The 14642-nt window shown below is 41.0% G+C and overlaps 1 protein-coding gene across 1 annotated transcript in view; it reads left to right on the forward strand.

The window, feature by feature from the left end:
- The window catches only part of STMND1 (stathmin domain containing 1), a 90091-nt gene that overhangs the window by 18617 nt on the left and 56832 nt on the right, over nucleotides 1-14642 (forward strand). Inside the window, exon 2 of the mRNA XM_078687965.1 lies at nucleotides 7135-7315. Coding sequence (XP_078544091.1) covers nucleotides 7135-7315 — 181 coding nt within the window. The remainder of the gene's footprint in view (nucleotides 1-7134; nucleotides 7316-14642) is intronic.

A 14642-nucleotide genomic window follows, 5' to 3' on the forward strand; every position in this document is an offset into this window, starting at 1 on the left:
AACTCTCTAGCTGATGTGATGTTCTTGCTGAAATAGTGGTTTAGCAGCAACTTTTCAGGGGGTGAACAGTTAACCTGATTCTAGTGTTTTTCAAAAGCACCTAATATAGCAGTATCGCACATGAAAAGAATGTGTTCCTTGATACAGTTTGTTACACTAAGATTGCATTCAATATCAAAAAGCCTCCTCTGTAATCCCATAGTAATTGACTTTGACATTAAATTTCCGATTACTGCCTCTCCATTTTTCTTTCAAATGAACTTCCCCTTACTTTCATCCTCTACAGTCCTCCTCTCTCTGAATACAGCCTACTCCAAGACACATGCACATTTGCCTTATTCGCTATTATTGTATTTTTGAAAATTGCCAACATCCCATCTCAGAGATTTTTCCTTTAAAAGTCATACCCCTACAATCTAACAAAATATCTAATCTCCTGTAGCTAATCTGTTAATACCACAACTATTTGCATGAATTCACACGGGAAACATCCTTTACAACGCAACTTTTACCACGCAGTGCTTTTACATCGCAACTTTTACAACGCAAACCATTACAACGCATTGCGCTGGGGGGCGCTCTAGGATAGGGAATAGATTTAATTTATTATCCAACACCTTCTCTACTATCCACGGGGACTGGAGTTGGAATAGTAAATTAAAGTATACCCTATCCAGCACCCCAAAGCGCTATGCGTTGTAATGGCATGCGTTGTAAAAACTGCGTTGTAAAGGCATGTGTGGTAAAAGCATGCGTTGTAATGTCATACATCCATTCACACACTCCCTCCCTCTAAAGTTCACACCTGATTTCTATTAATTTAATCTTCCTCTTAGAAATTGAAGTAAATGCATGAAATGTTTTCCTTAGATGCACAACACAAATCTCAATAATCAACAATAACCGCTAAAAAAAACACACTAACGTTGGGTACTGGGTTATTGTTCTTCCTGGCATAACGCACTTCAGCACCTCATCAGGGATAGTAAGAACTATACAAATGCAATTGCAACAGAGTGCAATATATAACCCTCTTGCTCCGCACAAATGCTAATGCTGTAACACTCAGCTGTCAGTCAGTCAATTCTAGTTCCTATAGACAGCACAATACGTTCCCTATACTTGCTTGACACTCTCACACTTACATAAGACAAAACTGCTATGGGTCATGTCTATCACGCAGTACTTTTCCAGTCCTCAGCAACGAACCTCCCATCACCAACTGATCAATCATAGAATAACTAAACAAATCTTACACATTCCGCTGTCCAATGAAGGATTTAAATTTAGTCCACCACTGCCGGTCCCAACGAGCTACATGCTATGACCGCTTCTTGACATTTCACAATCACAGTCAAATATGGGATGATATTATAAAAGTCCAACCCAACAGGTATCTCCACAATGTCTTACTTCATCTTATGCCTGTTCATGACCGTAAACGTTAAATAAAATATTTCAGAATGTACATCCCAGTGCAGTAATGAGCTATGTCGACTATGATCATAAGGAATACCATTAAGGGATCTGCAGAACTGTTCAAAGCTGCCAGCTCACCTAAAACCATAAACTGCATGATTCTCTCCTCACACTTCTTCATCCATAACATTGCTAAGTGATGTTTGTTATGACACGAAAACTGCACCTCAATAATCATCACCCACAACATTTAAACACTTTCCACACATGACAAAAACAAAGACAACACACTTTTCAAACACACACCCTACATGGTGTAGCACACTACCCATATAGTGAAGCACTAAAGTGCCCTTCAGAGGGGTAGTAGGTGCTATATAATTGTTGCATTACAGTATAATACTTCTGAACCACTGCACCTGAATTTGTGCTGACTTTTTGTTTACCACTACCTCTGTAATAGTTACAGTAGCAGCCTGTGGTGGGAGTGCTGCCGGGCACTGATGTGGGGCGGGGGAGGGGCAGGGTGAAGGGTAGCAAACTCCGGAAAACTGCTGCACAGCGGTAAGTAAACAAACAAATAAATAAAACGAATTTAGTTGCTTGCGCAACAAAACCAGGTTGCCAGTAAGTGTTTAAACCAATAGAATCATAACCATGTCAAACCAACTCTGAAAGTACTTCACTAATCCTACTACAGTCCAGGATGAACTTCAAGATGCTTTGTATTGTTCACAAAGACAACCGGAAAAAAGGTGCAGGATGTTGGCAAAGATGGCTCCGCATTACATTCCCACCAAGATCCTTCATTCCACTGCTTTTCTAGTTCTCACCTGATTTCTCAATGCTATCTTATATGGCAAAGATACAATGGTGCAGGAGTGGGAGTATAGTGTCCCAGACCACCCTGGACCCCTGCTGAAGAGCAACACCCAAATTATCTCCATTTTAGAAATCTGAGCAGAACTGTTCAGCCGCTAATAGAGCTGACAGTCTCCCCTTGGGTCATCTATTAAAGAATGCCAGGTAGAGAACTGCTTCTCCCCCACTGAACTCAGATTACCCATGTGGTTGTTTCTGTAGCTCTTCTGTATAGCGGATGTGCTCCAAAGTGACTACAAGGTGACACAAAAGGCTCTACAAATCAACTACATAAAATGAATGAAAATCAATTAAAGCACCAGGAGAAAATTCAGCTTTTTTAATGTACTAAGTACAAGCTTGGTATTATTATCAAGCAGTTTCGACTTTTCACTAAATGGTGGTGGTCGACTCGGCCTCCCCTTTTATATGACATGCAATTTGATGTACTTTCGTGTGGATTTTGGTGTACTTTTAGAAATTTTAGATTTACTATATTTAATTCCATATCTATGTACTATGCCAATATTTACGTATCTAGGTATATAGATGTTGAGTTAAGAACACTACTTCAACACCAACCTATATCTACTTATCTTCATGCTATTTAGGTAGTAGATATCCTGGCTACCATATTTTTGTAGTATAACGTTTTTGTGCTCGAGTTGTTATTTTGAAATGTGTGGCTAGCCATGACAGCAGATAGGCACACTTGAGTGGCCTAGCCTTTTCTGTGCAGGCCTCCGAATTCTGGAGTCTATCCCACTTCATCCGAAGTCGATCCAAGATGACTAATTGTCTTGTAAAGGGTAAAAAATTCTCTTTTCTTTAGTGTAATCATAAACTCTGCTGCAGCCATTATTATTCTTGTACTTCAGTCTTTCAGCCCAAATGAACCATTATAATGACATCTGATGTGCTTGATAAAATAGCAACTAATACAGCATAACAAACTAGAGCAACAAGAAATTTTAATTCAGTAACTAGAGTTTTACATTTTTCTGGACAGGCAAAATTACCTGCAAAATATTGTTATCGCAGCAGAATTCTTCCTCTAAAATCATTTTACTCTCCAAAACGGAATTTTGCTGATTTTTCTTCTGCATTTTTGAAAACCCTCAAAAACTTTGTGAAGCTCACAAAATGATTAACTACATTTCCTACACAGGTGTCTTAAATATTTAAATTAAACTGTAAATATTTAAATTTAAATATTAAGTTACATTCCGGCGCTCCAAAACAAGTCTCCAAAATCCGGCAGATCAGCAAGATAACACAGCCTATATCCTTACCAAAAACTAGTCAATCATGTAATTGCCCCTTCCACCAGTGAAGAGCAAGAACTACTAAGGACGTCAAGCATGTTTTAGATAGACCTTCCTACTCCACCTTAGTTACTTTAGTAGCTCTGAAAGGAAGATGATGAGTTTAAATCGACTTTTAGCATGTTCTCGATTTATCCCATGTTGTTGTTTTCAGCTTCTGATCCCCTCATCAGCTACGGAATTATATTTGTATATATTTCATTGTTTCATTTTATTATTGTGCTTTTACCACTTGATTGATAGCCCTTCGCTGTAGAGTGTGTTTCAGAATAGGTACAAAGAAGGAACAGTTTAAAATGCATGTACATTTTTACAATGGACATTAAAAATCATAGATAGCAAAAACAGATCTTCGTCTTTTGCAGCACAAACCTTTTTTTCACACTGTCCTCTTAAGAATTTTTGAAGCCACGAGCAAGAACCCACTGTTTGCAGTTTTGCTGACCATTTTCTGCTATTTGAAGACCACCTAGTGACAAACAAACTCTCAGAAACGGGAATCGCACAAATATTCTTGAACAATGTCTTTCCAGTGCCCCCTACCGTCCTTAGGATACTACTGGGCATAGCGAGAGAAACTCAGAGGTAGACGTAGGCAGAAGATGACAGTGGCTGTGATACGGTAATAGGCAGAGACAAGCTAGATAAAGAGGAAGTTCATTTTCCTGAGAGTGCCCTAAGTTGGTGAGGGCCCAGGGCAATTGCCAACTTTGCTCATGCCTTGAAACGTCTCTGCTTTTTGACGTGGAGATTCAGCTTCCTTTATGATAAGTGGGTAACACTCCTGTATTAAAATGTTAAAACCCATTTCATTTCACACAATGTTTTAAAAACAGTGACTATTTTGTAATGGGGATGTGAGCCAGTTGTGATGGGGATGTGAGCAAATTACGTCTTGAAACAGGTCTGATGACATGTAAAATGTAATCTTTAATATCTGAACAAATCAATATGGGTAGAAAAGGTTGTAATATAACTGCAATTTTCTTCTATTTCCAATTGATGATATCCTTTGTTCAGATCAAGGCAAAAGAAGACTTTGGTACCATTCAGCTGTGTGAGCATATCGGCAATGTGTGGACCTGGATGTCGTTCTCTTTTAATTGCCTTGTTAGTTTGATGTCTATCAACACAAATGCATAAAGCTTCTTTACTGTCCTTTTAATGCAATACCACTATGGGTGAAACCCATGGTGTTGGACCAGTAGATCGCTCAATTATATCATGCTTTAGTAATATCTCAAGTTCTTTTTTACAGCTTCCTGTAAATGAAATGCAATACGACCATTTTGCTGAGCAACAGGACGAATGTCCTAATTAATATGCAGTTGCACTTCATTGTCTTAGGTTCTTCTAATCCATGAACCAATGATGGAAACTGGTGCGCTATTTCATGATAAGCATTTATGTTGTAATTTACAAATATCAGTCCCATTTCAGCAGCAATACTGAAACTGAGTAAATAAATACTTGCTGACGTGCCTTGAAGTACAGGAATTGGTACTTGTACTTTCGTCTTTTTGTGCTTCATGGTTGCTACAAATGAACTTTGACTCTTAATGACATTGAGGTAGCCCATGTATACACTTTGCTCTTGGACGGTGTAAGACAGGGCACCGGTTGCTACAAATGAACCTTGATTTTTTAATGGCATTGAGGCAGCCCATGTATACACTTTGCTCTTTAATGGTGTGAGACGGGGCACTGGACAGCTCATTGTACTTCTCCTAAGGCATGATGTTTATCGACCCGACACTGTCTATGATAAAAGGTATGGAACAACCATTCACTTTTAGCGTGATTTTAAGACAGTGTCTACATGAGTTTTGTGACTTCACTTGTCGATCTTTCTTTGACTTGCATTCTTCCTTGCATGCGGTCAATCCGACATGCACACGTTGATCTTTAGTTGACATCAACTTCGCAAATCCATCTTCTTCACTGTCACTTGACAATGTCATTAAAGAATATTTGGATGAAGATTTAGATGACAATAGACTTTGTTTAGTTTCCATTTCCCTCAACTGATGTGGACGCTTGGCCTTGTGGACGTAAGTAGAACGTCGCTTCTGGAATGTTCAGGCGTCTATTTGTTTTCTCCACGTGCTGTACCTTGTTTTACCTTCGCTTTGCAAACCATCACAAAAGAGTTCTCTTTCCCACAACCCTTGCATATTTGTCCAATTGCATGACATTTACCTTTATGTGGAAAAGAAAATCTGCATCCGAAGCACAGTTCCTTTTTCTTTGGAGATATCACTTTGTGGCCATCAACCTTGTGTCTCTGCTTACTTTTGATGTTCATCGCTGAATTACTCTGGGCTCCTCCGGCCTCCATGTGAGCAGCTTGTTGGTCTGCATGTTATTCGGCTCTTGCAACCATGAGTACTCACTCTAGACTGAACGTTTCTCTCAGCATTCATAGTCGGAATGAATCGGATAGTCAACCATCTATGACTCTGAGACGTATGCCTTCTTCATCATTTTATTAATTGAACTTACAATGTTGATGAGCGTATCAAGTCTTTTGACAAACTCGTCAATCGTTTCACCAGCTTTCTACCACCATTTGCAACCATAGCGATTGCTAGCTATTAATCTTACACCTCCCGCTTTCCTCGTCTTACATCTTGGACCAAGTATTCTGATGCTTTGTTCTTGGAATGGGTGTGCAATACACACATTGCATATTCAAATCCATAGCTGTGGCATTGTATCAAATTTACAAATCTTCTCTTGGGAAATTTAACTGTGGCAGCTGGCACTGGTAAGAGCGATGGGGAAGCAAAGTCGGCCTACGACGGGATAAGTGAAATTAAATTAAAAAAAATAATACCACTTAGCTTGCGGTCGCCGTATTACCAGCAATGCGGCAAGCGCAAGGTGAGTGGTTTTATTTTTTTATTTTTTATTTAACTTATCCTGTGGTATGTTGACTTCCCCACACCACCCTTCTTTTTATTTAACAGTTTTTATTGATAACAAAATGCATCGGCACCAAGCATTATAATTAAAGTAATCTTTGGCAAGGCAAACCAATATCTCGACAGTGCTTCACAACATATTCAGGATCAGGAATACATAACTCTGTTAACTCCAGAGGTTGTCCCTTCCTCCACAGTTACAACAGTAACGCAGGGTCAAAAATATAAGAAAACAAGCAACTGGTCCGTTTGCAATAGCATCCTATTATTGGCTGCCCGGTGTGAATGTCACCATAGTCTCACCCAATTTGTCCAACAGTGTTCGCCTCTCATTCCTGAATTTCACCGTAGGAGAACACGCCACCCTTCTTACCTGTGCCGGTGCCACTGGAATTTAAGCCACAGTAGAAAGAGGGAATTGGGGCAACAACAAAAATCACAACAAGGATGATGTTCGGGAAAGTGAAGAATTGTATGTAGACCCTGGAAGAGGCTGTAAAATGGCATAGTTGTCACCCTTAGCTACGAAGGGGAAAATCTATATCAGTTGTTTCTATTTTGCGTTGTTTAATAAACACTTATATCCATTTTTTTCTTCTTTTCAGGGTAAATTTGACAAATCTGAGAAAAATGTTGCTCCCACCCCAAGAGATGGATCAGCCATATCTAAAGGAACCCTGGACAGTGGAGTTGGGTTTGAGGATGAGCCAATACCGGGGACTGTGCCAGAAACAGTAGTAGACAGATTGCCATCTTCTCGAGACAGACATGATGGACTCCTCACAGGTAAAATAAAAAGAATGTTGAATTCATTTATTTATTTATAAAGTTTTATATCCTCAATTGTGGTGATTCTACGCAGTGATTGTCTTGCTGGAGGTGATGCTCCACTTCCTTACACTCTAGCCTTCACTTAACTCCATAAGAGTGATCATGCCTTCTCCCTGTCTGCCAAGGTGAACTCTTCTCGCAGCAGGTATTTCAAATTCATTGATCATGTTATCATCCACGACCAAATTAGGATACATATTTTCAATATATCCCCCTTATATCCTGAGGACAGTTCATGGTGTTACCATAAAACCTAGTACCCATCCTCCAAACAGTGTTTCTAATTTTACTACGGTATGCACGCTTCTTTCTGTTAACAGACTGCACGGTTGATCTGTCCTACACAGCAATAATCCTTCTGTGCACGCTGGCACTCCTGAGCAAAGGGCCCGACAAAGCGGGGAGATACACTGATTGAAGAAATACCCTCCTCGTACCTTCCTGTAACTATCAGAATAGAAGACAAAACCTCATGTTTCCCAAGCTTGTCACCACCACTAGCATTAACCAAAATTCACTGTTAAAAATATTGAGAACCCTCAAAATATAACATTGTGCTCCCAAGCGGGAAACAGCCTTTACAACGGATGTGTTACAATGCATGCCATTACCCTGCATGTCGTTACAATGGGAAAGGCTTGTTGCAGGGGGTAGAAGATGTTGGATTTACCTCCAACACCTTCCCTGCTGTTGCAAACACTGGAGATGGAATAGTAAATTATACTATTTCAACTTCCAACGCACCCCGACAACAAGTCGGGGTAAAGGTATGCATTGTAACAGCATGCGGGGTAATGGCATGCATTGTAAAGTCATACAACCTCCCAAGCAGAGCGACCAATATGTGGTGCACATCCAGAGGGCTTTTTAGTCCAAATTCTAATTGATCAGGAGTCCTTCAACACATTAAATCATGCTATCCCAAATCCTCCACCAGACTCTGCACAACCCCCTTATCTTCCACCACCTTCACATGAACAAATGACATTTATTTTCCTGACTAAATCCTTCTGTGAAGGGCAAGACATTCAACTGAAACTCATCAAGGACCACCTCGCCCATCTCTCCTCCATTATCTTCCTAAAATTAACCCTTTCTCCAAAAGAACTATCCCAGAAAACCCGAAAAACGCATGGAATGGTGTGCTCATTAAATCCCCTTGTTCATTCCTATTGGCATAGTCAAGTCTACTCCAGTGTATAATATAACCTTCCTCTCTAAAGATCTGTTGAATATACTTGACATAAACCCCAATTGCATTCAAGTCATTTCACATTACCACATAGGTGGCAATGCCAAATTGTGAATGCACATCTTAGTAGTGAGTAGGGCAAGAATTAACATTCCTGTAAAGTGCAGTGTGGTGCTCTCCAAACAAGCAAGTCTCCCTCCACCCTCAGAGGCAAAAACAAACTGTATGGGAAAAATGACCCTGTCGAGTTCACAAACAACATACACAAATGCCGAGGCACACAGAATCAGTCCCAAAAAAGCATAGACTAGATAGTAGCATATATAGTAGTCAGAGGGAGTCCATCAGATATTTCTTTTCTTTCCTTCTTGTTCTCAAATGTACAAATACAAAAACACACTGGCAGCCGACACGTGCTTCTTCCAGCAGGACTTTTTCAAGGCTGCGAATCATTTAGATGCAATTAAAATCTTTCAATGTACAATAGAAAGTACAATTAACAAATATATCATTAATGCAATGCCATCTCGGGTAAGATCCATAGCAGCTAATGACTCCAATGCAAGTGCCATACGTGCGAGAAAGACATTCCGTGATGTAGTTTTTATTAACCAAAGAGACCCCCAAAGAGAAGAAAACACCATCGTCGTGCTTCTGTGAACATTGTTAAGTACAAAGATGAGAAAAGTGTGGAAGATGAATAATAAGTTAGCAAAGAAAATCCTAAGTCCCCAAAGATAGTGTGTCTCAGATCTGTTTTAGCAGGAATAGGCATGCTAAGTGGAAAAGAACCATGTCTGGATCCATTCATACCTAAGATACATTAGTATATTTACCCGGCATCACCGTAGAACAGTGTACCGGATGTATGGAAGGACCCACAAAATCTGCGAGAAATACAATGAACAGACGGAAGAACATTTTAAAAGGTGAACATGAGGCCAATACCAACACAGTAGACAGCCAAAATCAATATGGCAGTTTAATGGGAGATGATCTGATTCTCCGAGGGAGCCCAGATCAAGTAAAGAGAGCTTCGTCCTCTAGGTTTTCAATGGTTACCGAGTCAAAGTGTGCAGCATTCAATCAATCAATCATTTGTAAAGCGCACTACATACCCGCGAGGGTCTCAAGGCACTGGGGGAGGCGCTACAGCATTAAGGTCCTATGGATCGTGATTTGTGCGACCCGCCTTTGTTTCCACGAGTTCCTGTACCTAAGCAATTAAGGTAAATATCTATAAAAATACGGCCCATAACATTACGATATCAGTGGTTAAATTAATGGACAATCCTCCCTGTAAGACATGTTATAGGGCCGACCTGCATAAGGCCTCACAGCCTGAAGATTCCAAATTCCAATGTATATGGAAGCCTGCACCAAAGTTATGTCTGTATCTACATTATGAAGAGGGATACACACTGTGTCTGTAACTGACATAACATAAAAAGAATCACTATTTTTGACATGTAGTCCTTACAGCCCCCATAAGCTAGTTTAAGTAAATACTGACCCGCATGGAATTTATAAAGTGATAGCGACACCTTTCTCAACAACTGGTGTTAGCGTGCTCTAATACCTAGGCAAGAGGAGGAGAATGACTCACAACTGCAGATATTTACGAAATTACAGTTTGTTTTAACTTTATTCATGTCTAAAACAGTTCCACAAACCTGTATTAGAGAATGATCTCGCAATGTATTATATTCGATAGTAGAGTGCAAAGCTGTAGGTAAGCAGGTAAATCCCGTGGAGGTCCCTCTACTGTGGAGCCCAGAATGGCTTGTAACTAAAAGATAGTAAGTTCACATGTTTAATGGTGGTCCTCTTACTAGCAAGTGGGAAAATGAAAACCATACCCTGCAGGGAAATCCTACCTGGAGATAGCGTGAACAGGTACAAGCCCTGTCCTTTTCTAAGTAAACCCCCACACAAGCTTTCATGTTAATCCTAAAACATTCTGTCAGAAGTACGGCCCGTTCCAAAAGCCCTGATAAGCTTTGATCTAAGAGGTAAAGAATACAACTATTAGTAGAATGTCCTTGCCAACCAGCCCAGGTATATCACCCCCTGGCACCGCATTCCTACCTGGTGCTTCAGAAGACGAATTGAAAAAACCCCGTCAGTCCATGGGAAGGAACTGGTCTCCAACAACCCGCGCATACGTAAGCCAGGAATGTGCTTTAAGAGTCCAGCTTGTTGCTGCAGTATCCTGTATTCAACAAGGAGCACAGAGGGAAAAAGTTAGAACCCGAGTCGCCCTCCACTCATATAGTCATATACACAACAATGACCGGGTCCTCACAAGGCAGTTATACATGGAATCCGACGTATAACTCTTATTGCAATTTTACAATATTCTCCCTTCTTTTAATTGCAATACTACTGTAAAGAAAAATGTGCACAGGCAAGATGTTCAAAAACAAGATGTGAGTGTAGTGAAAACCAAAAACAAAAAATGTAATTAAAATGCATAGGCGTGCACGATTACTACTACTTTATTCTTTGATTTTGTGCTACCTACCCGTTTAAAAAGCAGGGTTGGTTGCTAGACATGCATACCAATTAAACCACGCCGACATGTTTCATTGCCTTTCACAACTTTATAGGCAATTTCTTCAGGGCTATAGTATTTAACCACTGCAAAGTTGTTGAACACACCAACGTCAAGACCATGCAGGGCCCAGGTGTCTCCTACCGGCCAACAGGTCTTTTTATGTATGAGTTTCCTCTATTTCAAGTTGTGAAAGGCAATGCATTTTAATTACATTTTTTGGTTTTCACTGCGCTCACATCTTGTTTTTGAACACATTCACCGATGACCGCCGATGATGAGAACAGGGCATATCTGGTGAGTACCTATCAGGTATCCCGATGGTGGTTCGCCCGTGAGGGGTCATCTTGCCTCTGCACATTTTTCTTTACAGTAGTATACACTATTGTTGGCTGTTTTCTTTGAGACTGTCGTAATTGGGATTTGGGCTTTTTAAATTGGCAAGACACGTTGCACTCTCTACCCCTATTGCAATTAAAAGAAGGGGAGAATATTGTAAAATTGCAATAAGAGTTATAGGTCGGATTCCATGTATAATTGCCTTGTGAGGACCCGTTCATTGTTGTGTATATGGCTGCAGTATCCTGGCCAACATACCCACGTCACTGCCAGTTTATTTACAGGAGCTAGGAAATTACAGCACAAAACCACCAGCCAGAATAATGTATTATTCAAGACACTAAGGGTCTAATGCACTTGTAATAAGGCGTACAAAATACCCATCACATTTGTAACAGAATACCTGCCCGCCAAACTCTAAATCAGGCCCCGGTTTCCCAGATATTAGCCTGGTCCACCAAGTGCTCCATGGAAATGATCCATCTGCCACTCAAAAAGACAGAATCCAGAAGGGACCCTTTGAACCCAGGCTCTATCACCTGGGCATTGTACGGTCAATAGAACCTCGACCTCCTCTTTTGCTTCATTTTATATGTCAACTGTAAACTTACAGAACAGAGAAGGTGCAAATCTGATGATTCACCCTAGTTTCAGTCTAGGAATAACCTTTTAGGCGGGGGGGGCATCATCTCAAGGTCTTTGAATATCTGAAAGATATTAAAGTCTGAGGGCCGCCTCACTATATTCTGCAGAGGGGGAGGAGCATCATTTTGTCCTATGCTACTGATCAGTGGCATGACGTAAAAAAAGGTAAACAATGTTCACCACAAATCTATTTCTCCGCAGGGAATCACAACGCGGTCATTATAACAACCACGTTGTGATTCCGCATACCATTACTCCGCAAGTCGGAACAACGACTTGCAGAGGGCGGGGGTAGGTATTGGATTTAAAATCGAACACCTTCCCTAGTATCCGCACAGACTGGAGTTGGAATAGTAAATTATACTATTCCAACATCCAGGCCCCCCCCCCCCGCAAGTCGTTGTTCCGACTTGCGGAGTAGTGATATGCGGAATCACAAGGCGGTCGTTGTAACGACCGCGTTGTGATTCCCTGTGGAATAAGAACATGCAGAAAAAGAACATACATTCCGTAAAAAAATGTCCCCTATGCAGAATGTGAAGAGGGGCACCGGATACTCTCATATCTCATTAATATCCATAGGCTTTAGACTGAATATCGGTCCCCTTAAAGGGGGGGGGTGCACCTGCGCTGCAGTGCATCAAGGGCCTGCTTTACACTTGTAAAGCTGAGGCAATGTGCCGCTGTAACAAGTTGTACACTGTATTTATTATAATGGACAAATACCTGTTCTAAGGGCCATTAAATGTTCTGAATGCATAATAGAATTCAGCACACACTGCCACTGGGAAGCCATGAAACAGGAATGAGCTAATCATTGGATAAGAAGACAAACTTGATCACAAATGCATTGAAGAATGTTGTAATTAGTAATAATTCACTACACGGAAACACCAGCATGCTGCATTAAACAGACATTACTTTTGTTCATCAACAATAAATATAGTTTGCCTGAACACATGTTAATATCTTTGTAACTTTTGATCTGCAAGTTTTACAGCTCAGTGATCCCAAGCAAAAACATCTGTTTAAAATAAAATGTGTGATGGCAGAAGGCAAGTTTTACTGCAGCAGTCCATGACCACAGCTGTATCACCAGTCTCAATGCCTACGGCAAACCTTGGTGGTCACTTCCATCCCCTCACACCCACTCTATCCCAGCCAGGGCCACAGATCTTCCAAGTTCCAATATAAGAGCATACAGGTCATGCAGTACTAACACTTAGGCACTTATTTCTGTCGGCCAGGAAGAGGGTATCAAATATATTGTGATGTTGCACAATTAAGCAACCAATTAAGATTATCGCCATAAAAGCGGAGCAGTACATACAGATTTTAGGGGCATATTATCAACGGCCAGCGATAATTATCGCTGGCCGTACATAGCGAGAGAAATATTATCACTAGCTATCGCTGAATATTATCGCCATGATACCGCTATGTTTACAACGCATATCGCTATGGCGATAATATTTCAGCGATAGCTGTGTTTTCAATGGAACATTGCTGGTTTTCCAGCGATGTTCCATTGAAAACAGCGATAACATTGCTGATACGACCCGGTGGTCGTATCAGCATAATCCATCTGCCATTAAAAGTATGCCTTAGTTAGGAATTTAACGTCTGTTAAGGCTGAGGTAGTGTAATTTTTTTTATCGCTGCACCTCCTTGTTATTATCGCGAAGCTGCCTTCACGATATTGACATGTGTTGTTTTCACAGCCACGCCTTCTTTGCATCTCATTAGCGATGCGAGGCGAGGCTGTGAAAAAACGGGCTCTACATCAAGGAAATACGCGCTAGCATGTCCTTGATGATATTACGATATAATTATTGCCGCTTTTCGCCCAAAAACGGCCGCTAAAGCGGTGATAATTATATCGCCATCCCTTGCTAATATGCCCCTTAGTGCTTACTGAGCCAAAATCTGCATGGCCTGTTATTTGCCGGGATTGCAGGGGGTGCTTATCACACTATTCAAAACTGCGATATATGCAGTGACAGTAGTTAGCACACATATTGCAATTAAACGGCCGGCCAGAATTGGGGCAGCAGTATTGCTTTCACTGAGCTCATTCCCGCACAAAAGAGCAAAGCCTAGCAAAAGTGCAGGCAGTATAGCTGACCCCCGGCTTCCTCCCGCTTTCGTCCTGCAACATCAGCACCAAAGAGAGAAACTCATTCCGTACCCAAGAGCAGATCTGAGGGATCCAGCGAGAAATCTCTTCTCACTATTCCCCACTTTAGGAAAACACGCTCTGGGGGTAGAGCCTTCTCTTATTTGTCCCTCCCATATATTGGGATCAATTACCCTCCCACCTATGGAAGTGCACAGACCACCTTCACTTCGGAAAGCTTCTCAAAACTGAGCTTTTCAGAGACTAATGCGGCCTGCCTGTCCCCCTTACCTGTCTGCAAGACCAAGGATATGGAATGTTGGCATATATAATAATACTCGAATCAGCCCAATTGAAAAATAGCCTGCCTCATTGGAACCTGCAACTCCGTCTTAGAATAATAATGATGATGAGGCTAATAGAATAAAAAAATTGA

The sequence above is a fragment of the Lissotriton helveticus genome, chromosome 4_1 (assembly GCF_964261635.1).
Source record: "Lissotriton helveticus chromosome 4_1, aLisHel1.1, whole genome shotgun sequence".
Lineage (NCBI taxonomy): Eukaryota > Metazoa > Chordata > Amphibia > Caudata > Salamandridae > Lissotriton > Lissotriton helveticus.